This window comes from Schizophyllum commune, assembly GCF_000143185.2.
Source record: "Schizophyllum commune H4-8 unplaced genomic scaffold SCHCOscaffold_9, whole genome shotgun sequence".
NCBI lineage: Eukaryota > Fungi > Basidiomycota > Agaricomycetes > Agaricales > Schizophyllaceae > Schizophyllum > Schizophyllum commune.
The window spans coordinates 718776-741669 of record NW_026089546.1 but is presented as its reverse complement, the minus strand read 5'-3'; the positions used below and the strand labels follow the sequence as shown (position 1 = coordinate 741669).

Here is a 22894-nt window from a genome sequence, read left to right as displayed (position 1 = left end):
GTCGGACGCGTCGCGCAACAAGGACAAACGAACGCGTCTCGCCCCTGACGCTTTCCCGCGTTCCTTGTGCACTTACTGTCACGACAAATAGATGTGTGGACTTGACTGCTGATACGACACGACAAGATGCCTCTCATACAGATCGAGGTGTGCGACTTCAAGTCCTACAGGTGCGCGCAACGAGGGCGGCGATCAGCCACATTGCTAACAATACATCAGAGGGCACCAGACGATAGGTCCCTTCAAGAACTTCACCTCTGTTATCGGTCCCAATGGCGCGGGGAAATCGAACCTCATGGACGCCATCTCCTTCGTGCTTGGAGTGAAGAGCGCACAACTGCGCAGCTCACAGCTCAAGGACCTCGTCTACCGCGGACGAAGGTTACAGAAGGAGAATTCAGAGGAAATACCATCAGGTGCCATGGATGAAGACGATGAGGAAGAAGAAGGGGAGGGTACCGCTAAGAAAGCCTGGGTCATGGCGCTATACGAGGACAGCGAGGGCAAAGAGTGGCGATATCAGCGGACGTGCGTTCCTTGTCTCTGCCCTACTCCTCTAATCTAACACATAGTCCAGCATATCCACCACTGGTGCCTCTGAATACAAGCTCAACAACCGCGTCGTCACCTACTCCGCATATAACCAATCCCTTCAAACCCACAATATCCTCGTTAAAGCGAAGAACTTCCTCGTCTTCCAGGGTGATGTCGAGGCCGTCGCGTCGCAGTCGCCGAAGGAGCTCTCGCATCTCATAGAGCAGATCAGCGGCTCTCTGGAGCTGGCACGCGAGTACGAGGAAGCGAAGGAGGCGCAGGAGCGCGCCACCGAGAATGCGACGTTCAACTTCACCAAGCGCCGCGGGATTGCGGGCGAGATCAAGCAATACAAGGAGCAAAAGAATGAGGCGGAGCGCTTTGAGGCGCTCGTGCAGGAGCGGGTGAGGCAATACATTGACATGTGGGGTACATGATCGCTGACATCCTCATTTACATAGGATGCACTTCAACTCCACCGCTATCTCTTCAAGCTGTTCACCATCGAGGAATCCATCCGGAAGAACACCGAGGAGATCGAGGAGCAGAATGAAGGGCTAGACGCTCTGCGCAACGAGCAGAAGGAGAAGGAGGATGAGTTGGCTGCGGCGCGGTCCGAGCAGGCCAAAGCGCGCACATCTGTCTTGCAGTTGGAGAAGAAGATTAAGAGGTCGGACAAGGCCATTGAGGCGAAGGTAAATCTGTTGATTTGGACGTTTACCTGGATATTCACTGACCCGGTGCTTGACAGAGACCCGAACTTGTTGCTGCTCAAGCACAGATAACACATTCGGAGAGGAAGCTCGCAAAGCAGGCGGAGACGCGTGCTTCGATGGAGAAGAATGTCGAGCATCTGCGTGCCAAGGTGGCCAACCTGGAGAAGGAGCTCAGGCGAGTGAAGAAGGACGCGGAGGATGCCGCAGGTGCGCATATAACTCCCTTCGCAATGCATCGCTCAAATTGACGCGTTTACAGAGGCTCAACGTCGAGCCTCCCAGGACAACATCGCCCTCAGCCCCGAGAGCATGGAAGAATACCACCGCCTCAAGGCCGAAGCAGCGATGCTCGCCGTGGACGAGCGCCAGCGCGTCGACACCCTCAGTCGTGAGGCAAAGACGTCACAACGCACGCTGCAAATCTTGCAAGCCAAGCAGAAGGAGTTTGAGGAGAAGAAGCAGACTCTGTCGGAGCAGGCGGAGACCTTGGAAGCGAGGAAGGAGGAGGTGAGTATAAGGAACCATCGGGGCAGAAGGCCGAGCTGATATATACGACCAATAGCTCGAGGGCAAGGTGTCTGAACTGGAGAACGACCTCAATCGCGCGAGGCAGGAGTTGAGGAACCATCAGGAGACGAGGGCGAAGATTGCGTATGTTGTTTTTCACCTTTCACTTCAATCAACGTATACTTACCTGCTCTTGCAGTCAACTCGAGTCCGTCGCGAAGGAGAAGCTCGAAAACGTCCACGCTTCCCTCTTACAAGCCAGCGTCGACCGCCGGGAATCCGACCGAGAGATCAAGTTACGGGAAACCATCGAGAACCTGCGCAGGTTATTCCCCGCCGTCCGCGGCAGGGTCGCCGACCTCTGCAAGCCCTCCCAGCGCCGGTATGAGACCGCCGTCTCTGTCGTGCTGGGCCGCAATATCGACTCGATCGTTGTCGATGACGAGCGGACGGCGATGGACTGTATCGAGGTGCGTGTTATTTGTGTGGATCGTGGATGAAATTGGAGCTGTATTTGTAGTTGCTGACGAAGGGCTTTGTGTTTTAGTACCTCCGCAACCAGCGCGCCGGCCAAGCAACGTTCATCCCGCTCGAGACCATCCAGGTCAAGCCCATCAGCGAGCGCTTCCGCAATCCGGGGCGCGGGATCCGGCTTGCGGTGGATGTCATCGAGGTCGACAGCGCCGTCGAGCGCGCGATCCAGCATGCCTGCGGGACGGCGCTGATCTGTGATACGATGGAGCTGGCGAGAAATTTGCGGTATGAGAGGAATCAGGATGTGAAAGGTGCGCGGTGTGGTGTGGATGGAGGTGAGAGAGGAATGGATTCTGATAAGAAACTATTCCAGCTGTGACACTTGAGGGCACCGTCATTCACAAGAGCGGCCTGATCACTGGAGGGAGGAGCACGCATAATGCGAGAACATGGGAGGATAGGGATGTGCAGAGTACGTTGTGTTTACTACTGGAGGAAGGAAGGAGGATGGTTGACCCGTCACCAGGCCTCCAGCGCACGCAGGAGAAGCTCATGTCTGAGCTGAAGGCTCTCGCGAAGGATAAGCCCAAGGCTGGGACGGACGAAAACCTCCAGGGAGAAATCTCGCGCTTGGAGACCAGCCTGATGGTCGTGAGGGATGATCTGGCATGTTTGCTCTGTCCTCATGCGACGGCATTGTGAAGCTCACCTCTGAACAGAAAGAGATCAACTCGCGCCTTGCGGGCGTCAACGCGGAGCTCAAGCACGTCAACTCAGAGCTCAAGAAGAACGCCCCGGAATTGAAGAAGGCAGAGAATGCTCAGGCCAAGCTCGAGAGGGAGCTCGAGCAGTTGCAGGCTGTGATCAACTCCGCTGAGGACACCGTGTTCGCAGGCTTCTGCCAGCAAATTGGCGTGTCGGATATCCGGGAGTACGAGGAGCGGCAGTTGAAGGCGGCTCAGCTGGAGAGCGAGGCGCGGCTGCGGTTTGACAAGCATATCACGCAGTTGACTTTGCAGTACGTCGGCGAAGTCGCTCTGTGCGTAACGAACGCTGACAACGGCCGACAGACTCGAGTACGAACGCGACGAGTCGTTGAAGAACGCTGAAGAGCGCCTTGCCACCCTGGACACCCAGATCGCCAACGAGAGGACCAATCTCGAACGCTTGCAGCAGCGCAAGGCAGAGCTTGAGGCAGAGCTTCAGACGGCCGAGCGGACCCTAACCGAGCATAAGGAGAAGCTGGCGGGCTTGCAAGAGAAGCTTGACGAGCGCAACAGGGCCGTCGAGCAAGCGAAGAGGGCGAGCGTGAGGGCGTCGAAGGCGCTGGATCAGGCGTTGAAGGAGATTGCGACGAAGGTGAGTGTCGAAGGTGATAGCACGGGGAGTTACGGCTAACAGTTCGGGCAGAACGACGAGATCGAGAAGTTTGCTTTGGAGCGCTCGGCCATTTACAGGAAGTGCAAGTTGGATGGTGTACAGCTGCCGTTAATTGCTGGTAACCTCAGGGATGTGCCTATGGAAGAGGTGGGCGATAAGGTTATCAATCGTCGTTGCAGCGGCTGACCTGCTGCGTATAGAACCTTCGCCAAGAGGTCGCAATGGACGTGGATGAGCCCGAAGACGGTGCTCAACGCGCCAGACATGTGCAGGACTATGGCATCGAGGTCGACTTTGCTGAGATCGACGATGAGGAACGCGAGGTATGCATCTCCCATGAAGACGCTGACGAGAGCTGAACTGTCCCCAGGAGGATCCAGCGAAGAAACTGGCGGAGCTGGATGACGAGATCAAAAAGCTCTCCGCAGACATCGAGAAGATGGCGCCGAACATGAAGGCGATGGAGCGGTGCGTATCAGTGTCACGCACGACCATCTCATCGAGCTCAACGGTTTTCAGCCTTGACGATGTCGAGAACAAACTCGCCGAGACGGAGAGGGAGGCCGACAAGGCGAGGAAGGACTCGAAGACTGCGCGACAGCAATTTGATGATGTGAAGAAGCGGAGGTATGATTACCGCACTCATGTCCTATTTCTGTTCTGACCTCGCGACAGATGCGACCTCTTCAACAAGGCGTACAACCATATCTCCGAGTGCATCGACCAGGTGTATAAGGACCTGACAAAGGGAAAAGCCTCCCCAATGGGAGGTGTGGCGTATCTAAGCTTGGAGGATAGCGAGGTACGTGGCTCGAGGCTTCCTTCGTCGCCCCTGTACTGAACGCCGTTAAGGAACCGTACAATGCTGGTATCAAGTACCATGCGATGCCTCCTATGAAGCGCTTCCGTGATATGGAGCAGTTGTCTGGAGGCGAGAAGACAGTCGCTGCTTTGGCGCTCCTCTTCGCTATCCATAGGTTGGTGCCTTCGTTGAATTCGGCCGCGAACCTGAACTGATATTTTCCTCCTCGTCTGTTATAGTTACCAGCCAGCGCCTTTCTTCGTCCTTGACGAGGTCGATGCCGCTCTCGACAACACTAATGTCGCCAAGGTTGCGAACTACATTCGCACGCACGCCTCGGAGACCTTCCAATTCATCGTCATCAGCCTGAAGGGTTCGCTCTACGAGCGAGGCAACTCGCTCGTGGGCATCTACCGTGATCAGGAAGTTAACAGCTCGAAGACCTTGACCTTGGATGTAAGCAGCTCAGTTCTGTCTTGGAAGCCCTGGACGCTGATCAACCTTTCAGTTGACGCAATTCGACGACTAATGAAGGACTTTATACCCACTGCAAAATCTCGTATCGTTATTGCTGCTGCTCTCGTCTGTGTATATCTAGTGCTGCTCATCGATGTTGTATCAGGGTCAAACGAACGCTCCTCGTCGCTTCGTGAGTCAGGTGTTATGGCGCCATACCGAAGCGTACGATTCTATTGCGGAAGGTAGCCGATACACTCGGATACTCAAATTGATCGCTGCAGGAATAGAGGGGCAACATGGTGCTATGTTTGTCTTCTTTGTAAAGGACGCGCAAACGGATGCGTAAGCCTTTGGATGACGCGTCTTCTGATATATAAGGTCTTGGGAACAGGGCTTCTGTATACTCAGAATTCTTACTCTTCTGATCACCTGCCAATACCAGTATCTCCGAGAATGAGTGCTTGCAAGGACTGCTTCAAGGGTGAGCATTGTAACTGCTTGCTGCAGTTTCCTGACTGACCACTGTCGGTGCAGGGGTGCGACATGAAGGAACTCCTGAAGGTACGTTGCAAGGTTCATATTGTGGCCGTTTTCTCACTTCACGTAGGAAAGTGGGAGAAGATAGCTGGTGTAGACTGCTACATCAGCACTCCGTCAGGGGCCTACGCCAAGGAGAAGGTTCTTCTGCTCCTCGCGGACGCTTTTGGGCCCGTGTTGCCCAACAACCAGGTCTGTCTGTCGCTCCCTGTGGTAGCAATAGTCTCTTAACGCCTGCTCTCTTTTGGTCTAGCTCCTCGCAGATGACTTCGCCCGCAACGGCTTCAAGGTCGTCGCTCCGGACTACTTCGCAGGCGAAGCCGTGCCGGACGAGATAATGAACGACCCGGAAGTGAGACCCAGCCTCTGTTCCCCGTCACAGCTACTGACATTGCTAATCAGCGTGTAGCTAAGTTCGACATCCCTGCTTGGTGCGCAAAGAATGGGAACGGCGCTCGACGACCGCTCATCCACGCCGTCATCGACGCGCTTAAGGCTGAAGGCGTCACGGACTTCGGCGCCACGGGCTATTGCTTTGGTGGCTGGTACACTTTTGACCTCGCCAGCGACCGTTTGATCAAGGCCGCTTCTGTTTCTCATCCGTCGTTCCTGAAGAGCCCCGAGGATCTGGAGGCAAGACACTAGTCAACAATGGAGCCCCTCTTGTTCTAATCATGTATGTTTGCAGAAATATGCCAACAACGCCATCGCGCCGCTCCTCATCAACAGCTGCGAGGTCGACGATCAGTTCCCACTAGCAGCCCAGGCGCAAGCAGACGCTATTCTCGGCAATGGGAAGTTTGCTCCGGGATACAAGCGCACGTACTGGGAGGGTTGCGTGCATGGGTTCGCCGTGCGCGGCGATATGAGCGACCCGAAGGTGAAAGCGGGAAAAGAAGGCGCGTTCGAAGCAACAGTGCAGTGGATGAAGGAGCACCTCTGAATGTGCTTTGACTCAATGATTACTGGCATGGAAATACAAGTTCAATTACACGCTGCGCGATTGTTCATGCCAACATCTGTTTGTCGCACCAGTACTTCACCCAAGCATCGGCGTCCTTCTGATCCAGAGGTTGTAAGTCGCGCAATGTCTTGCTGACCGCTGCCATCTTGTCCGTCGCAAAGTCTCCGAGCCCGTGCCCTAAGCTCATCTCTCGGTAGAAGTCTAGCAGCTTCACTCCAGGCTGTTGACCAATGTCAGACAACCCAAAGACACTCGCACAGGGTGACCAACTCACCACTTCTTGCACATCCACGTCTGTACGAGCCGCCGTCGCTTCCAACTTTGCAAACCACTCCTGGAAGGAAATGATGGGTACGTCTCGGCCAAGTTGGCTTTTCATCGAGCGTTGCACGTCCTCGATGATTCGATTCCATTGCACGGGTCGCGGATGGACAATATTGTGCGACGGGGCCAGCCCATTTTCGAAGAAAGCAGCGTTGATGAGAGTGGCTGCGACAGCAGTGGACGGCACCCATGTAACCTCCTAAGGACGATGAGGACGCGATGCGTTCGTAAGAGCACCAAACGCACCTGCTCATCACTCGGCAGCACACCTAGCGCTACGCTCGTCTTCACCAGGATCGGGAACCAGTCCGTCGTCGCCCACGACCCGCGCGGCGCATCGCCTGAGATCTGGCCGACGCGCACCGAGCAGAATCGTATCCCGCTCGCTGCCAGCACGCGCTCCGCGGCGTACTTGGCTTGGCCGTATCCTCCACCGCCGACTGCGACTCCCGGGTCCTCGATGAGTTGCTCGGGCACTGGTCCTTGCGTAGCAGAATCCCAGGACCATGCCGAGCCGATGGAGTTCGTGAAGATGAACCGAAGGTTGCCTGCGTACACTGAATACCGGGCGAAGTCGACGAGGGCGCGCGTGCTGCGGACGCTATGTTCGAAGGCGCTGATATTGAGGTTGAAGTCGAGGCGCCAGGCGACGTGGAAGATCATGTTGACTGTGTTGAGCATCTGGACAGACAGGTCAGGTCAGTGGAGAAAAGAAAGCCAGCAGACGCACCTCGGCGTAAACTGCATCACTTTGGCCAAAATTAACCGCGCACACATCCCCTTCGAGGGAGAGCAGCTTCTGCGACTCTAGAAGCCCTATGTCCAAGCCCTTGTCCTCGAAGCGCGTACGCTGTCGATGTGCTGCTGGAGCTGAGCCCACGCGTTCGATGGTGTACACACGACTGACGCGCTCGTCTTGCAACAGCTGCGTTAAGATGTCTGCGCCGAGGTTGCCCGTCGTCCCAGTCATCAGAACAACGGTAGGCAAAAGGGGCGCTTCCGCGACGTCCGCAGGAACATACTTCGGCAAGGTTGACGCGTCAACATACCCAGGAAGCCCCTCGCTATGCTTCGCCGCCATACGCACGACGGCCTCCTTCGCGCTTGCTTCACTGGACACAATGTAGCCAGTCTCTCCCCGCGCCAACTTGCTGACAATGGTGGCGAGTTTCTTGATCGATGGATGTTCATAGACCACGTTCTGCCTAATTTCTGTCGCAGCAAAGACGGTGGATGGGTCTGACTTGAGTGCACTGATTAGCCTTCTGCGGAGGATGGTGCTGTTCAGGCTGACAGTTAGATGAGCATGGCGTTCACAAACTTGAAGATAGAACTATACCTATCGAAGCCCTGCTCAAAGAGGTCCACATGGCGGTCCATGTCACGGCCTGTGATATTGCGAACGTGCCGGGCAATCCAGTCCGCGATAGTAGGCGCGTCCCAGCTTGAAGGAGGGTTTGCGTCTAGGTCGTCACCCTGCTCAACGCTCTCCAAAGCCTTGTAGCTGCCGAGCGCGTCAGAGCTTAGGGACGTTGGGCGACTAGAATCGTTCACCCACATATTCTCAATCTCCTCTTCATATACCTTCAGCGCCAGTTTGCGAACCACTGTGCCCTTGTCAGTCCGAGGGAGGGGCCGATCCGGGTGCGCAACGAGGATGAGTTCCTTGAAGATACGACTGTAGGCCGGAGCGACCTTGTTTGCTTCTTCGACAATGAGCCTGTGTAGTCGGAGGGATTGATGAGCACTAGAGAACCATCTATGACTTACATACACACCAAACGGAATTCCGGAAAGCCGCCACCTGCACGTTGTCCTTGACGTCGATCTTGTGTCCCGCAGATGGTTCGATGAGAATGCCCGCTTCGTCCTTTCCGCGACCGAACATTACCGCGGCGGCGACGCTGGTACACTAATCAGCTTGCGTATCACCGCGTGAAGAGAAATCACGAACAGTGGACTGGTCAGAATCATACCTTCAATGGGCACGGGCACGGTCTTCTCGCCCGTCGAGTGTACGATGACATCGTCCTTCCGGCCCACACTAGGAGTAATTGTCAGTCGATGGTAGTGTTTGAGCGCAGACAACAGGCCTTACACCTTCCGCAAGTGCGGCTTCGTCGGATGAGGCAAGTACAAATCGTTCGTCGCATAAGCCCGGCGACCCGTCATATTGAGCACCGCAGGCTTGTGCCAGTGGTCATCCTCTGCCTTGACGGGTCGATCAGCTGTCCACATCGCGCCACCGACGGGTCACCAGACTTACTGGTATAATCAGCTCCTCAGTTCCATCATCCTGCTTCTCCCAGTCCAGCGACGCATTCGCATCCAGCTCTACCCAACACCACTCCTTCCAATCCTCCTCTTGCGTCGGCATGAGGTGGGAGGGGATACCGAACTCGGTCGCGCCGAGGATGGACCTGAGCTTGATGCCAGAAGCGGATAGGTTGTCTCCGAGGGCGTCGCTGAGGGGTCCGCCGCAGTAGATCTGAAATTTATGAGCGGAAGACTTTGGAGGGTAAGCCGAGCAGGACTCACCAAGACTTGCAGACTCTTCAGATACTCCAACGCGCTTGGCATATCCGCCCACTGATGCACGTACGCTGGTACAGTGACGATCGCAGTCGAACCGCTCGCGCGCGCTGCAGCGAGGTGTGCTTCAGGCGTCGGTGGTATAGGGACTTCTGTAGGTGTCTACGAGTCGTGATCAATGACTATAGCTTCCCGATGCTAGTTTCATTGCTGACCTTGACCGTTGGCGCAAACAGCGCAACCTCCGCACCACCAAAAAGTGGTACGAGGACATGCGCCCAGAATGCCAATCCGTGGAACGGTGGCAAAATATGCGACGCGAACCGCGGGCGGGGCTCGAAGCGGTGGATGTCGGTGATAGTCGCTGCAGAGATTCATGAGCAAGGCGAGATGCAGATGATGTGCAGATGGAAGGCAGAAACATGAAAAGTGAGTATGCTCACCGAGCCTCGTCCATCCCTGCACGTTCGCCTGTGTCTGCCCAACGGCCTTCGGGAATCCCGTGCTCCCAGACGAGTGGATATAGAAGAGCAGGTCATCCGGCTTTGCCTTGAAGTCTGGATAAGGTTCGAACTTCTCGTGTTTGGCCTTCTCCGCAGCGAAGTAAGGATACACGGCGCCTAGCGGGGGCATTTCATCGATAATCAGGCCATACTCCTCACCCAGCTCGGCCTTGAGGTCGCTTATGAGCGTGTGCAGGGTCTGCTGCGTGGCGACGAGGCGCCGGCAGCCCGAGGTGCGCAGGAGGTTCGCGACTGCGGGGGCGGCGAGGCGAGGCGAGATAGGGAAGGGCTGGAAGGTTGTAGTAGTTGAAGGCAGACTGTCAGTGAAGTTGACTACAGATAGCTAACAACAGGACTTGCCACAAGTCCGGCCCTAATCAGACCCATGGTAACAGCATGGTAGAGCACCGTATCGGAAAGAGCTACGATTCCGACAACGGCGCCGTCTTCGCCTTGTTTCCCAGGTCGTAGCGCATGTGCCACCCGATGTATAGCGCGCCCAAAGTCGCCGTAGGTGATCTCGTGGACGTTGCCATCGGGCTCGGCGCACGAGAAACAAGTTGCATCAGGGTTGTGCTCGCGGTGAAAGTCGACGGCAGCTGGGATGGGAAGGCTGCCATCTAGGGGTACGTCCGTGAAGGCAACGCCATCCCTCGTTGTTCGTTGAGATTGCGGGCTCATGAGGTGCGCTTGTTGGGGTTGGAAGTAACTTGAACATCTCGAAGCTTGTGCTGCTCCCTTGTGAAGGAACGAACCTGTAGCATTGCTCCAGACTCAGACGCACCTGCATCGTCTCAAACGCCCGAGGTCCTCGCATCGGCAGAAGGGTTCTTCTTGGGTATGCAGGATCGATTCCGACGAAGGCGGTTGTCCAACGTGGATGATATCATCACCATGGCTCTCTGGACTATGGACTTTGCTCTTTATTTCATGGCATGAATGCGGATGACATCGAGGGAAAAAGGCGAGTCTGCCGTTGCAGAAGAGCCCTCAAATATTCGACATGGTTGCGGTCAAGCTATGTGCGTGCCATGTTTGGCTAAGCATGATGCTTTCGGCAAATGCCGCCGAAGCATTGGTGGGCACCAATATCTCCTTCTCACCTAGATCGTATAGCTACACCCGATGTAGTAGTACAAGTCATCCTTCACGTGTCTCCTACTCCTCCCCGCTTCTCCTCCCTCTCCCTCTCCCTGCCCCCCTCGTGTTCAAACCCTCAGCCCTGGGGTGAACTAGTACCACCTCCCTCACAATGTATACCTAAACAACGGGCTCTCGCTCCCCATCTCCACAAACTCCTCCCACCGGCTCTCGTCGATGCCCTCCGCCTTACACCGCGCCTCCTTCGCGCGGTTCAGCCGCCGGTAGTCCCACATCGCGAATGCGGTGCACAGGATGCTGAGCCCGAGCCAGCCGAGGATTGTCCCGTGCCCGGTGTGGAAGCGCGGTGGGGTGATGTCTGGGAAGCCAAGTCAGTAACAATGTCCTGTCGCCTGGCGACATAGCCAGCGAGAAAAAAAGGCTAGTGGACTCACAGATGAACGACGAGCAAATCCCGCCCAGATTCCCAATCCCAATAACCATCGCAATGACCACGCCCTTCCTGATATCCCCGCCCGCCATGCTACCCGCCCACGCCAGGTTGACCGCGATGGTCGGGAAGACGCCCGCGGCGGCGAGGAACGTGCCGACGTAGCTCGGGCCGGGCTTGGACTGTGTGTAGAGGACGATGTAGCCGATGATGGCGACGAAGGAGCCGCCGATGATGAAGGGCCCGCGGAGGTTCATGCGGTCAGAGACGATGCCGACGATGATGGTGCTGGAGGAGGGGGTCAAATTCACGCCCAAGACGAAGAGTTATCAGAGGTTTCGACGTACGTTATGCAACCTATAGACGAGACGAAAATCAGCGCCGAACGAGTGGTGAGTGAGCAAGGATGAGTACTCACCCAGCACGAACGGCGGAATCGTCAACAACTGCGCCTCCGCATTCGCGTATCCAAGCTCCGCGATGATGGTCGGCAGGAAGAGCGAGATGGCATAGACGGTGATGAGGTTTCTGGGGAGGAGGGATCAGCTAACTTTCCTTGCGAGGTGCTCGCGCTGAGCGATGTCAGTTGCTCGCGCCCAGCGATGTCTGCTCCTCCCTCGCTCTCCGCTTTCCCCTCCCTCCTCTCGTCCGAGACTTTGGCAGATCCTCAACTTGAGAACGGACACTCACCCCATATACACCCCCACCTGCACCCAGCTCTTATAATCAAACAGCGCCTGCAGCACGAACTTGAAGTCGTAGTGCGTCGCCAGGCCCTTCGCGTCCGCACGCAGGATCTTCACGACGTGTGCGCGCTCCTCAGCGGTGAGGAAGGTCGCGGTTCCGGGGTACTGAGGAGGGGTGGTCAGATGCGTCGGTGTGTCGAAGAGGTGCATATATACGCCAAAAATGACCAAAATACAAGCCAGGACTCACATCATGCATGAAGAAGTACGCGGCCACGGCGCAGATGACGGTCAGGATGCCCTCGAGGCAGAACTATGGGAGAAAGCATCAGCGTGTGTCAATGCCTCAATGACATTCAGTGACGCACAATCCACTGCCAGCCATGTAGCCCCGCGATGCCCTCCATCTTTTCGATTCCGAAGCTGAGGGAGGACGGACGTGAGTAAGTAAACCCTTTGCCACTAACCAAGGGGCTTGAGGATAAAACACTCACGCAAGGATGCCACCAAACGCTCCGGCGACGGTAGCCGCAGAAAAGAAGATGGCAATGCGGGAGGAGACCTCGCGCCGGCGGTACCACAGGGAGAGGTAAAAGGTAACCTGAATGGGGTGTGAGAGGCGTTCGCCGAGACAGGATGATGTTGCTGAGTATTATCTCATTAAAATTGCACTCACTCCGGGGAACAAACCCGCCTCGGTAAGGCCTAGGAAGATTCGAGCACTGTGAATAGGATGAGAACGGATCCGAGCGTGAAGGACAGTAGGGCGTACATGATGAGGTCGTGATAGGTGTCACATAAGCACATGAGCGTCATGACGATGCCCCAGGCGACCATAATGGAGGGGACTGAATGCGAGAACAGTTAGTGACCTTCGTGATGGAGACGGTAGGCGCATATACTTACTCCATCGTGAAGGACGTGCTAGTTTGAGTAGAATGTTGCTGGAAGTTGATGAGCACAAAAGGTCGATGCTAGTGCCAACTTGGTGCGTACGATGGTACTTCCGCTAACGCATAGGGGATCTGTGACGTTGACATTAGGTTGGCGCTAAGACTGATCGAGGACACCAGGACGCACGAAGAAGACCGCCGCAACCTGTAAGCTGTTCAGTGGGCGATTTTAGGAGGCCCAGAGGGTCTGACACACCGTGTTGTACTTCAGACCATCCAGATGCGCGTCCACCGCCATCCCCGCGACCTTCGCATTCCCTAGACATCGCGTCAGCAGCGCACTTACCCCGTCCTCAGCGGGGCCTTACCAATGTTACTGCGGTCCCTGTATCGAAGTCAGCACCGAGTAGCGCGCCTGGGTAACCTTCACACTCACAAAAAGGACAGCAGGTAGAGCAACGACACGAAGGGGAGCAGATGCCAGTCGATCTTGCGGAGGATGCGCTTATGCTCGACCGGATCGAAGTCGTCGTGCTGGAAGGCCTGCTCGACGCGCCCCGGCGAGGCGTCCTCGTGGTACGATGCCTTCTCCTTCTCCGTCTCGTACGTGCTCATGATGGTGGGCGGAGGAAAGGAAGGTGGCTCGCGTCCGATGAGCGGTAAGCCCCCCTCTACCCGTCCATTAAACATGCATCACGTCAGCCTGCATAACGCAGCGCGTCCAGGGCGCGTCCGACGCGTCAAGCGGGTCTCACTCAGCGCCTGCGATAAGTGGGCGACTGAATGGCATGCGGGGTCTGCGGGGCGGAGCTGCGGAGATGGTGTGGGGGAGGAGGAACAGGTCCGGTCACGCGCTGATCACGGCGCGCGGGCCGACCAGCCCGGATAAGCGCCCACCTGCTTGTCCTCGACGATCGTCATCATGTCCACCGACATCCACCTCGCGGAAACCAGTGATACGTCCCCCAAGGTCAAGCCCAAGCCGTCCAAGAGCAAGGTCCCGGTGCCTTTTGCGTACTACGAGAGCGACGATGGGACGGATGAGAACCTGCTGATCATCCTCCACGGGCTTGGTATGTGATCGCGCAGGTGTGTGCGTGCTTGGCTCACACTCGCGCTCTCGCACAGGCGATACGCACACCCCGTTCGCGCGCATGGCCAAGCAGCTCAAGCTCCCGCAGACAGCCGTCCTTGCCCTCCGCGCGCCACAGCAGTAAGTGCTAGTCCGGTCGAACCATTCGAGCTTCCTCACCCTTCCAGAATCCCCTTCATGGACATGGAGTCCTTCCAATGGTACCCCTCCTTCGATCCTCTGGGCGAGCTCATCCCCAACCCGGATCCCACCCCTGCCCTCGACCTCCTCACCCGCGTCGTCGAGTACTTGACCTCCGAGTGTGCATGGGCTCCGCATCAGCTGCATTTCTTCGGATTTGCACAGGGAGGGAGCGTCGCAGCGGAGTTCGGACTGAGATGGTGGCGGAAGCATTCTTCCACCTCATCAGAACCAACACCGAACTCCTCTGGCCGCCTTGGCTCGATTGTGACCATCTCTGGTCCCCTGCTCTCCTACCCCACCATCACCCCGCCCTCCCCCACATCCGTCCTCGTCGTCCACCGAGCACCATCCAACGACCCCACGTTCCCGAAAGATGCGCTCGTGGCGTACAAGAAAGGGTTCAAGGAAGTCAGGGAAGAGACCATCGGCCGGGGCAGCCAACGCCAGGGCATGCCAGCGTCAAGGGAGGAATGGGAGCCTATAATGCGGTTCTGGAGCGAGCGACTGGGAAGGAGACAAGGAGAGGGCTTGTACGAGGTCATGACGGGAGCAGCGAAGACATAGTACGGGACGTTGGGCGTGAATGAAAGCATGATTTCTCCCGGCAAGTTGCGATGATGGAGGTTCAACTTCGTTTCCCACGGTCAATAGCCTCGAGTGCCCTGCATCTATCTCCTTGCGTATCACCTATCCCCTCCCGCCTCTACATAGTCGGACCACGCATCGCAGCGCTTTGAGTGTGCATCCTAGGAATTCGAACCTGCAATGAATCCCCTGACAAAGTTGCTCTTCTTGCTCGCCGACTCGGGGCCCGCCCCTGGTGATTGACGCCCGCAAAAAGACATACGATGACCGAAAGACTTGACGCTGACCAACAACATCGGGATATCATCTGCCTACAAGTACATAGACTCTGAAATCTCCTGACTGCTTCGTCTGCATCCCCTTGGGTGTACCCGAATTTCTCCGACTTTTCCCTTCCCACTCTCACCGCGTTTCACTGATACCTACCCCTCACAACTGACCCACTCGCATCTACTTTCCCCCTCCATCTCTCTCTCCTCCTCTTCCTCCTCCTCCTCCTCCTCCGCTTCTCCTCCTTGATCTCTCTCGTTGACTGTATCATGTCTTCCAAATCTCCCCCTCCCACCAAGTCCCTCTCACAGTCCCCCACCTCCCCCTCTGCCGCCCGCAGCACCTCACTCTTGACCATTCGTAGCACTTCACTCTTCACCCTCCGCAACGCCTCCCTCGCCTTCTTCGCCGCCCTCCTCTTCGGCTTCTGGAAGCGCAACATCGAGCCCGCGCTCGAGCTCGGCGGTATCTGGCGCATTGTCGAGCCGCACGGGACCGAGGGGTGTCGACTAGTGAGCGAGTTGCAGGCGTGCGAGAGTGAGTGTCTGCATGTTATGAGGATCACGCCTCTTGAAGTGGTATCAGCTTCCTCTTTTGGAGTGGCATTAGCTTCGTATATCGAAAGGACATTGTCATTCAATACGTTGACGCCTCTCGCTGACTGATTACCCCTAGAAATCGTTGTCCACGAGCCAACTGGCCTCGTCTACGCCGCCTGCTCGACCATCGCAGACCGGAAGGCCTGGCTCCCTGCTCTGAACTACTACAATGCATCTGCGAGGTGCGTGGACTTTCGACTTCGACCCTTTCTCGATTTCGTTCTGCTCAAGCCCATGAGCCATTATCATATGTTCGATTCTGACTACCCTCACATAGGTCAGGAAACGACTACATCGCCCTCTACGACCCCGTTGCCGATTCCTTTGCTAAACTAGACGTCATCGGTTTGGACGACCCGCGGGGACTGAGCTTGCACGGGATGGACGTGGTGCCCTCTTCGGAGGATCCTGACATGTTGTGGGTGTATCTGGTGAACCACCGACCGCCTGTCGGGGATGCTGAATCGTGTATGAATTTTGCCCTTTTCTTTTCTATGAGCAGTACCACTCAAGTCAACCCAGCAGCCACCCTCGCTCACTCCGAAGATCCCTCCATCGAGATCTTCACCACGCGCGCAGGGAGCAGCGAGCTGCGCCACGTTCGCACTGTCGCGGACCCGGTGGTACTCCATAGTCCGAACGACGTCGCTGGCTCCCCGGACGGGATGGAATTTTGGTTCACGAACGATATGAAGGACGTGGATGGGTGGAAGGTGGGTGGTGTGCGCTTTCATTGCTTGGAGGAAGTCTCAAACGTCTCGTCGACCTTCTCCACAGGCCAAACTCTACATGATCATGCAGGTGGCCGCCACCTCTGTCGGCCACTGCCACGTCGACCGCGGGTGCAAGATCGCGCTGGACAAGCTGCCGGGGGCGAATGGGATCGTGCGATTACCAGCAACACACCAAACTGGAAGGTTGAGCAAGACCGACACCAAGCTCATGCTCGGCAGCGCAACCCGCCCCGAGGTTCGCATTCTCGAGCGGCAGGCGGACGATACGCTGGAGGTCGTGGCGGTGTATGAGCATGGTGCGTTCTGCCCTTTTCCCTCTTCTTCCTCTTCTTCGTCTTCTTCCTCGTCTTCCTCTTTTTCCTCTTTGATTACCTACCACTCGTCCGCCCTGCAATGAGCTGACCAAATTCCTCCCCTCAGACCTTCCCCTGGATAACCTCACGGTCGACAAGCGGGGAACCGTCTGGGCCGCAGGCTTCCCCAAGGGCGCTGACCTCATCTCGAAGCACATCCCGGACCCGCTGGACAACCCGAGCGCGTCGACGGCGGTACGTATTAGCTGTGCGAGCGGGAAGTGTACGGTGGATAAGGTGAGCTTTTTCTTCCTTTGTTTATCGGAGCATCGAGGGGTGCGGAGCGAAGGAATGAACGAGGTAGGGAGCTGATCCTGATATGTACTTACAGCCCTTCGAGAGCGACGGCAGCAACAACATTGGCTCGGGGTCGACCACAGTCGCATACGACGCAGAAAGAAAACGTCTGTTCTTAAGTGGTACGCATCATCATTGTTGCTCGCACAGTCGACTCTTACCCGCGCGATCATGATAGGCGTAATGGCCCCCGGCCTTACGGTATGCGACTTCGAGGCGCCGCCCGTACCTACAACAGCCCAAGCAGCCACCTAAGCTGCTCCTGTGTTGATGACCCTTGCATTGCCCTAGTGTACACTAAAATCACATCTCACTCACGAGTCCAATGTTCCGAAAGCGCGTGCATCCGCTATAAACGCGGCACGCTCATGACCATCTGCCCCTCATGTGCCCTCATATCCTCCAAGTCCAAGATCCCTGCAATCAACCAAGACTCGGCAGGTTTTTGAGGGAGGTCGGCGGTACGCTGTGGTAGGGAAGCTCAGACCTCTACGGCTTTCACGGCAATGACGGAGGTACGCACGCAATCAGGCAAAGAAAGCAACGCGCTCGATATATCTTTCGCATCCGAGCAACGGTCCAGTATACAGTTCCCAATCTTGGCGGGTATGTCGTCGCTGCTGCAGAAGCACGAGACGGCACTGGGGTCACAGGCGCTGTCGCTGATGGCAGGGAGGAGGCACCGGGTGGCGCAGGCTGCAACAAAAGGACACGTGAGTACATCGAAGGCTGGAGAAGGGCAAACAAGACGTACCGGGTATAGCGGGTACCTGTACTGGTTCAGGTGCGTAAGCCGCGAATGTTGCCAGAGGGGATGCGTGAGCCATGATGCTGCTCATCGTCAACGCATCCAGGATAGCATATATGACGGTGAGAACGTGATTCATTGCGCTGGAGTGTAAGGTTGGCGGCGAGGCTTGTGGTAGGGGGAGGACAAGAGTGCTGGCCAGAGGAGAACAAAGGGAGGAACGGAGGTAGGCACGCGTCGCCCACGCCGCCGCCGGCAGCTATAAAGGAGCAGGAGACGAGAGACATCTTACTCGAACACTAGACATCCCACCCGAGGTCAGTCGATCCAGATCATCGTGGCGACCGGGTGGTCGCAACGTGAGTTGGTGGTGGACGGAAGTTCGGCACTGCGGCATAGACAGTTCACTGAATAGGGGCATGCGCATCGAAGGCCGGGATGACGGAGAGAAGGACCGGGGCGACACGGTGGAGAACCGGGAGACGTGTCGCGGAGCTGGGCGAAGCGATTCTGTGATGACTGTCGGTCTGCCGATCGCCAAACACGCACCTCCGCTGGTCCCCCTGGCATGAGACCAACTTTGACCCACCGTCGGAGGGCGAAAATGAGCGCCTGAGCAGGAGGCGCGCCATTTCCTGCCAATTAGCAAACCCGTCGGGTCTGACCTTGCCTGAGTCGCGAGGCGGAACCAATCGCTCGGTTGTCTCCGATCGTCGACGCGCCTAAAACTGCCAAATACGGAAAAAGTAAGATTTATTATCGTGAGTGTTGTAGTCATACACAGAGCTTGCGCGAGAGATCCAATGCACGGAGGAGGAAATAATGCACGAAATAACTTATCCTTGAATCCGTAGTAACCATGTCCGTGACCTTTCCAATTAGAGCAACTCCTGCTCACCCCTTCCCTCCTCCGGTGCCACAAACAGAGCCTCGAACTCTTCCGGACTCTGCCCGATGACGCCGAACGCCTTCTGTAACGTGTGGCCCAGGGTATCGAGTTCCTCGGTCACGCCCTTCATGGTCAGCGCGTATGCGAAGAAGAGCAGCTGACGCGAGCCCTTGACGTCCCGATTTCTGACTACGTCTAGCTTCCGGATCGCATCGACCTGATAGGTAGTTAGAGATTTGGACCATGGTAGGTCGAGCGGAAGACGCACCAAACGCTGCCTTGCCTTCTCCGCTGGAGGCAAGAAAGGTGGAAGAGGTGCCTTTAACCGGAAAGAGGCGGCCAGGATGGAGAACGCCAAGATGATGTTTCCCACCATCTCCCGCCGCTCCTTGTTGACCGGGATGATGAAGTCCTTGCGCACGCTCTGTTGGAGGGTATGTCAATTGCCCAGCTCGTCAACAGTGCGCAGAGAGCGCACCGTATACCACTCCTCCCTCGTTGTCACACATCGCATACTGTGAAGGCGATCCAGGATGACTTGCAAGCTCGTCAGGATGCCGCGGTACATGAGCACCGGGAATGGACCCTTCAATCGCGGCTCATGCTGTGTTTGGGCAAGCAGCCCCTGGAGCTCGATGAGCTTGATCTGCAGGTGTAGTTCCATGGCCATGAACTCCTGAACCGAGCTATTGAGCCGGTGTGGCGGCGACCTCAGCAGCGAAGTCGTCTCGTCAACGTGCCCATTCTCTTCTTCCGGGTGGTGCTGAGGTGAAAAGGAGTTCGATGCCACGAGACGGGTGTACAACCAGCCCAAGTTCAAGCAGAATCTGCGAGCACGATTAGCCAAGCTCTGACACTTGTGACGAGCTCAACCCACTCTCCCAGCGCATGCGAAAGCTCCCGGCGTGCCTCCGAAGGCCACCAGAGGCGCGAGATGACACCCGCCCAGATCACACCTCCAGTCACTGCCATCGCACGGTGCAAGCCAACGTCAACGACCGACGGATGTCTGTCGCGGGTGTTGTAGCTGATAAAGGTCAGCATGCGATATGAAAAGTAGTAGAAATGTGCGTACCAGTAGAGACAGGTTAAATTATACGTGAGCAGTACGAACCGCGAGGCCTGCACGTATTTTGGTTTCGCCACCGTGAACCAGAAGCATGGCAGCGAGAACAGGAAGCCGATAAGCGCGAGCCAGACAGGGTGCTCCGAGCATAGTGTGTACACGCCCATGGCGACGGCAGCGCCAAAGCTGTGTGATCATTGTCAGCCTACATCCACAGAAGACTTGCACAAACCACCCACATCGTCCCCGCAATCCGCTGAAAGCCCAAATAGTTCGTACCCCCAATCGTCGGCGACATCACCACGAAGTACTATGAGTCTCTTCTTTAGCATCCATCTTCTCTATCCACAATAATCGCATCCCACTTACCGAAATTAACGCCCAATCCCCGTACCACGCCAAGAACAGCGGCCTCGTCCGATCGAAGAACGCAGGCGCCGCGAGGATGCCTGCGCCCATACCCACCTTGAACGCGTACTTGGTGTCCCGCTGCGCCAGCCGCACGCCGAAGGCCCACACGCGCTGCTTGATGCGGCCCCATAGAGTGAGGCTTCGCGCAGGCGGGGTCAGAACGGTGTCGGGCGCGTGGGGGCGGACCTTGGGAAAGGTGGGCTGCCGGCGGGTGGCTTTGCGTTCGTTGTAGTACGAGGCTACGAAAGGAAAGCGTATCAGAAAGTTGAACAGGTTGAAAGAGGGATGGAGCGACATACAGAGTCTGCGCTTCAGGCCGGGGCGGTCAGGCTCTCGCTGGATCCATGAAGAAAGGCGCCTCCACCACGACTTGACGTTGGACAGCCGCTTCCACCACGCTGGGCGGTAAAGGCGCTGCTGTTCCAGGGTGTATATGCGTTCCATTGCATCCACAAGCAGGACCAGCTCATTCGCGAATTCCTGAAGCGTGAAGATGAAGCTGCGCAAATATCACCCGTCAGTTCACTTCGCTTGACCAGACATTGCAGGCAATGTATACGCACAAGTAGACCAGAAACACGTGCTCGTTGATCGTGTTGTCCGCTCCCGTCAAGACAACGTTGTCCTTGTTGTTCATGTCTTCCAAAGTCGGTGGAGTCGTCATCGAGATATCGCTCCGGCGATAGAGTCGCAAAACGGCATGGTTAGACGTGCTCTCGAAGCGGCCGAGAGACTTCTCGATGTCCTCCGCTAGTTGGGTAAACTCCTGCTGGTGGAAAGAGTCTCGTCGCCGGTTCGCGGGGCGAATGTGCCGGTGAGATTGCATGAACGACTCGCGAAGGCGTCTGAGGGATTCGGTGCAAGTGGTCTTGGTGAATGTCAAAAAGGCGCATACATGCAATAGCAGAAACGACTCACCGACAACTTCTTGAGCGGCGGCCCCAGATCGTCCACCAGGTCCCCAAACATTGACGCCGCAGCCTTCAGCATCGCGATCTCCTCATCCTCCTCGCTATCCACCTGATGCTGCGGCCCCTGCTGCAAGTTCAGCCCCGCCCGCGTGATATCATACTGCAGCCGCGTCCCGCCGCGTAAGCCATTCAGGTGTTGCGCCAGTCGATTCAGACTAGCCACTGCATCCTCATACGCCGCACTCAGCTCCCTCGCTGACTTCCCCAGCACGAACGTCCGCTCGCTCTTCCGCTCACTCAGCGCCTTCTTCAGGCTCGTGAAACTGCTCTGGTGCGCATCCACCGCGCGCTGGATCTTCTCTGGGCGCACCCAGCCTTTGTCGCCCTCGCCAGGGAGCGGCTCGAGCAGGAAGGTGTGCGTGAGCATGGTGAGGAGGGTCGAGAAGGAGTCGAGGGTTTTGGTCATGTTGGTCTGAAGGTTGGAGGCGGCGGTGACGGGCCAGATGAAAAAACAGACAAGGTTGGAGATGAGGGAGCCGGAGAAGATGATGAAGGCGACCTGGAGGAGGGTCTCGAAGCCGCCCTCTTTGATGATGCTGGGGATGTGGTGAGTATGAGGGTGAGGATGGAGATGTAGTTGGCATACACAACGAAGAGGATAATGCAAGTCATACTGCAAGCTAAAAGTTGGCGTGAGAGACGGTCTATGTGCGAAGGTGGGTATATGCACCTGTGTTGAAGCTTGGACTTGCCTACGAGCTCTTGAGTATGTGAGAAAGGTCTTTACTGACGGACGCACCATGTACACTTTGAGCCACGATATCGTCGCCATTGACAGACCGATCCAAAGGACAGCAACGATGTCACCGATCCAAGAGTTCCCGTCGAGTATACGCCCTGCCGTCGCCAGATCCTCCAGCCAGCGGAACATGGCCATGCCGAGAAGACAGATCAGGGAAGCATAGGCCAGCCCGAATGTGCAGTAGAGGTCCGCCTCCATCATGCCGCCCAAAGTTTTCGCTGGATTGTAGTACACAGCGCTAGAGGGAGTCAGCGACATAACTATAGCGATGACTGCACACGCACACAGTAGCAACCATATGGCCACTTGGCGACGGCTTCCGCTCTGGTCCACCACGCACATCCGCTATGAGGCCGGAAAGGGTTGGGTTGAAAGTGAAGAGCGAACCAAGGAAGTAGGCGAGGGCGCATTTGAGAATATTGCGGTATAGCAGAGGGACGGCGGGTATCTTTTCCCACTGTCTCTTGATCCTTGTTGAAAGGCTTTCTACAGGAGGCGGCGTGCGCGTCGTAGGCGTGTGCGTGTCGTCAGAGTCCGCCTCCGTCTCGGAGTCGGTCTCGTATTCGTCAGAGGAAGAGGCTGCCGCGGCATCGGGGTCATGGTAGGACTTGCGGCGGCGCGCGATGGTGGATGGGGGACCGCTGTGGGAGACATAGTGAAAGTCGAAGTCGTCGGTGATGGGGGACTGGACGCGAGAATGTCCGGACGCATATACGTTGTCGAGGTTCTGGCTGCTCGACTCTGGCAGGCCGATGACTCGTCCACCATAGTTGACCTTCAAGGAAGAGCTGATGTAGGATCCGGGGAGCTGTCCTTCGTTCTCCATGCGCTGCCCAAAGAGCGACCACTGCTGCCGCCGTCTGGTCGGTGTATATGACGACGCGATCGCCGTGTGCGAGGGTAGAGCACCGCTCAGCACGTTCGCCCCGCGGTTCCCCACGGTCAGCGCGCGTCTCCTACCTGGCGTGGGTGTTACTTGAGGCGTGGAGATGCTGCGATCGAGACTAGGCCGGCCGCCAACTCTCAATGGGCTGCTTTCATCGACTTGTTGGGGGGAACCGACGAGCGCCTGATCGCTGAAACTCGGCACAAAGCCGCGTCCATAGACGCT

General features: G+C 56.7%; 8 protein-coding genes across 8 annotated transcripts; 4 read left to right on the top strand and 4 right to left on the bottom strand.

Annotated features, from left to right (window-relative positions):
• Window positions 1-39: 39 nt before the first annotated feature.
• SCHCODRAFT_02633881 (RecF/RecN/SMC protein) lies at window positions 40-5353 on the top strand. The gene is made up of 21 exons (XM_050345787.1): window positions 40-170; window positions 220-528; window positions 578-938; window positions 996-1229; window positions 1286-1457; window positions 1510-1757; window positions 1813-1901; window positions 1957-2227; window positions 2305-2542; window positions 2605-2703; window positions 2758-2897; window positions 2951-3249; window positions 3302-3590; window positions 3642-3758; window positions 3812-3934; window positions 3982-4079; window positions 4131-4238; window positions 4287-4413; window positions 4464-4588; window positions 4653-4869; window positions 4922-5353. Exons 1-21 carry the CDS (start codon window positions 127-129, stop codon window positions 4940-4942), a joined length of 3729 nt encoding a protein of 1242 aa, XP_050198762.1. The 5' UTR covers window positions 40-126; the 3' UTR covers window positions 4943-5353.
• Window positions 5221-6526, top strand: SCHCODRAFT_02633880 (alpha/beta-hydrolase). The gene is made up of 6 exons (XM_003029629.2): window positions 5221-5353; window positions 5407-5433; window positions 5480-5601; window positions 5663-5761; window positions 5812-6042; window positions 6098-6526. The coding sequence occupies exons 1-6, from the start codon at window positions 5326-5328 to the stop codon at window positions 6350-6352; spliced, it is 762 nt and encodes a 253-aa protein (XP_003029675.1). The 5' UTR covers window positions 5221-5325; the 3' UTR covers window positions 6353-6526.
• On the bottom strand, window positions 6417-10413 carry SCHCODRAFT_02511020 (acetyl-CoA synthetase-like protein; the record flags this gene model as incomplete). Its single annotated transcript, XM_050343246.1, has 14 exons — window positions 6417-6593; window positions 6648-6896; window positions 6944-7378; window positions 7428-7986; window positions 8037-8201; window positions 8256-8417; window positions 8476-8601; window positions 8652-8741; window positions 8796-8908; window positions 8964-9185; window positions 9236-9391; window positions 9445-9593; window positions 9673-10021; window positions 10084-10413. The coding sequence occupies 14 exons, from the start codon at window positions 10411-10413 to the stop codon at window positions 6417-6419; spliced, it is 3282 nt and encodes a 1093-aa protein (XP_050198761.1).
• Window positions 10414-10760: 347 nt separating this feature from the next.
• SCHCODRAFT_02633874 (MFS general substrate transporter) lies at window positions 10761-13913 on the bottom strand. The gene is made up of 16 exons (XM_050345786.1): window positions 13279-13913; window positions 13211-13227; window positions 13099-13160; window positions 13030-13047; window positions 12946-12974; window positions 12856-12893; window positions 12722-12797; window positions 12626-12671; window positions 12444-12550; window positions 12318-12372; window positions 12200-12262; window positions 11954-12114; window positions 11682-11791; window positions 11611-11620; window positions 11268-11551; window positions 10761-11191 (listed from the first exon to the last, which is right to left on the bottom strand). Exons 1-16 carry the CDS (start codon window positions 13455-13457, stop codon window positions 10980-10982), a joined length of 1467 nt encoding a protein of 488 aa, XP_050198760.1. The 5' UTR covers window positions 13458-13913; the 3' UTR covers window positions 10761-10979.
• Window positions 13751-14898, top strand: SCHCODRAFT_02633867 (uncharacterized protein). Its single transcript, XM_003029628.2, has 3 exons — window positions 13751-13915; window positions 13971-14055; window positions 14103-14898. The coding sequence occupies exons 1-3, from the start codon at window positions 13765-13767 to the stop codon at window positions 14680-14682; spliced, it is 816 nt and encodes a 271-aa protein (XP_003029674.1). The 5' UTR covers window positions 13751-13764; the 3' UTR covers window positions 14683-14898.
• A 248-nt stretch (window positions 14899-15146) lies between these two features.
• Window positions 15147-17131, top strand: SCHCODRAFT_01191534 (calcium-dependent phosphotriesterase; the record flags this gene model as incomplete). The annotated part of the gene is made up of 7 exons (XM_003029627.2): window positions 15147-15510; window positions 15649-15754; window positions 15850-16040; window positions 16098-16294; window positions 16350-16580; window positions 16705-16896; window positions 16991-17131. Exons 1-7 carry the CDS (start codon window positions 15243-15245, stop codon window positions 17129-17131), a joined length of 1326 nt encoding a protein of 441 aa, XP_003029673.1. The 5' UTR covers window positions 15147-15242.
• An 88-nt stretch (window positions 17132-17219) lies between these two features.
• On the bottom strand, window positions 17220-18097 carry SCHCODRAFT_02633862 (uncharacterized protein). Its single transcript, XM_050345785.1, has 3 exons — window positions 17711-18097; window positions 17480-17652; window positions 17220-17422 (listed from the first exon to the last, which is right to left on the bottom strand). Exons 1-3 carry the CDS (start codon window positions 17841-17843, stop codon window positions 17306-17308), a joined length of 423 nt encoding a protein of 140 aa, XP_050198759.1. The 5' UTR covers window positions 17844-18097; the 3' UTR covers window positions 17220-17305.
• Window positions 18098-18582: 485 nt separating this feature from the next.
• Window positions 18583-22041, bottom strand: SCHCODRAFT_02510562 (uncharacterized protein; the record flags this gene model as incomplete). Its single annotated transcript, XM_003029226.2, has 13 exons — window positions 18583-18810; window positions 18862-19017; window positions 19072-19420; window positions 19471-19620; window positions 19669-19845; window positions 19899-19969; window positions 20029-20309; window positions 20370-20569; window positions 20634-20938; window positions 20989-21577; window positions 21628-21661; window positions 21712-21733; window positions 21781-22041. The coding sequence occupies 13 exons, from the start codon at window positions 22039-22041 to the stop codon at window positions 18583-18585; spliced, it is 2823 nt and encodes a 940-aa protein (XP_003029272.1).
• Window positions 22042-22894: the final 853 nt, after the last annotated feature.

Coding starts and splice junctions, on each gene's coding strand:
- SCHCODRAFT_02633881 (XM_050345787.1), top strand. CDS start 127: ATGCCTCTCATACAGATCGAGGTGTGCGACTTCAAGTCCTACAG. Junction 939..995: donor AGGCGCTCGTGCAGGAGCGG/GTGAGGCAATAC, acceptor TCATTTACATAG/GATGCACTTCAACTCCACCG. Junction 4,080..4,130: donor AACATGAAGGCGATGGAGCG/GTGCGTATCAGT, acceptor AACGGTTTTCAG/CCTTGACGATGTCGAGAACA.
- SCHCODRAFT_02633880 (XM_003029629.2), top strand. CDS start 5,326: ATGAGTGCTTGCAAGGACTGCTTCAAGG. Junction 5,354..5,406: donor TTGCAAGGACTGCTTCAAGG/GTGAGCATTGTA, acceptor CTGTCGGTGCAG/GGGTGCGACATGAAGGAACT. Junction 5,434..5,479: donor ACATGAAGGAACTCCTGAAG/GTACGTTGCAAG, acceptor CACTTCACGTAG/GAAAGTGGGAGAAGATAGCT.
- SCHCODRAFT_02633874 (XM_050345786.1), bottom strand. CDS start 13,457: ATGAGCACGTACGAGACGGAGAAGGAGAAGGCATCGTACCACGAGGAC. Junction 12,672..12,721: donor ACCTATCACGACCTCATCAT/GTACGCCCTACT, acceptor TCCTATTCACAG/TGCTCGAATCTTCCTAGGCC. Junction 12,115..12,199: donor CGTACTTCTTCATGCATGAT/GTGAGTCCTGGC, acceptor ACCCCTCCTCAG/TACCCCGGAACCGCGACCTT.
- SCHCODRAFT_02633867 (XM_003029628.2), top strand. CDS start 13,765: ATGTCCACCGACATCCACCTCGCGGAAACCAGTGATACGTCCCCCAAG. Junction 13,916..13,970: donor GATCATCCTCCACGGGCTTG/GTATGTGATCGC, acceptor GCTCTCGCACAG/GCGATACGCACACCCCGTTC. Junction 14,056..14,102: donor GCCCTCCGCGCGCCACAGCA/GTAAGTGCTAGT, acceptor TCACCCTTCCAG/AATCCCCTTCATGGACATGG.
- SCHCODRAFT_02633862 (XM_050345785.1), bottom strand. CDS start 17,843: ATGAATCACGTTCTCACCGTCATATATGCTATCCTGGATGCGTTGACG. Junction 17,653..17,710: donor ACAGGTACCCGCTATACCCG/GTACGTCTTGTT, acceptor CTTTTGTTGCAG/CCTGCGCCACCCGGTGCCTC. Junction 17,423..17,479: donor TGCTTTCTTTGCCTGATTGC/GTGCGTACCTCC, acceptor TCCCTACCACAG/CGTACCGCCGACCTCCCTCA.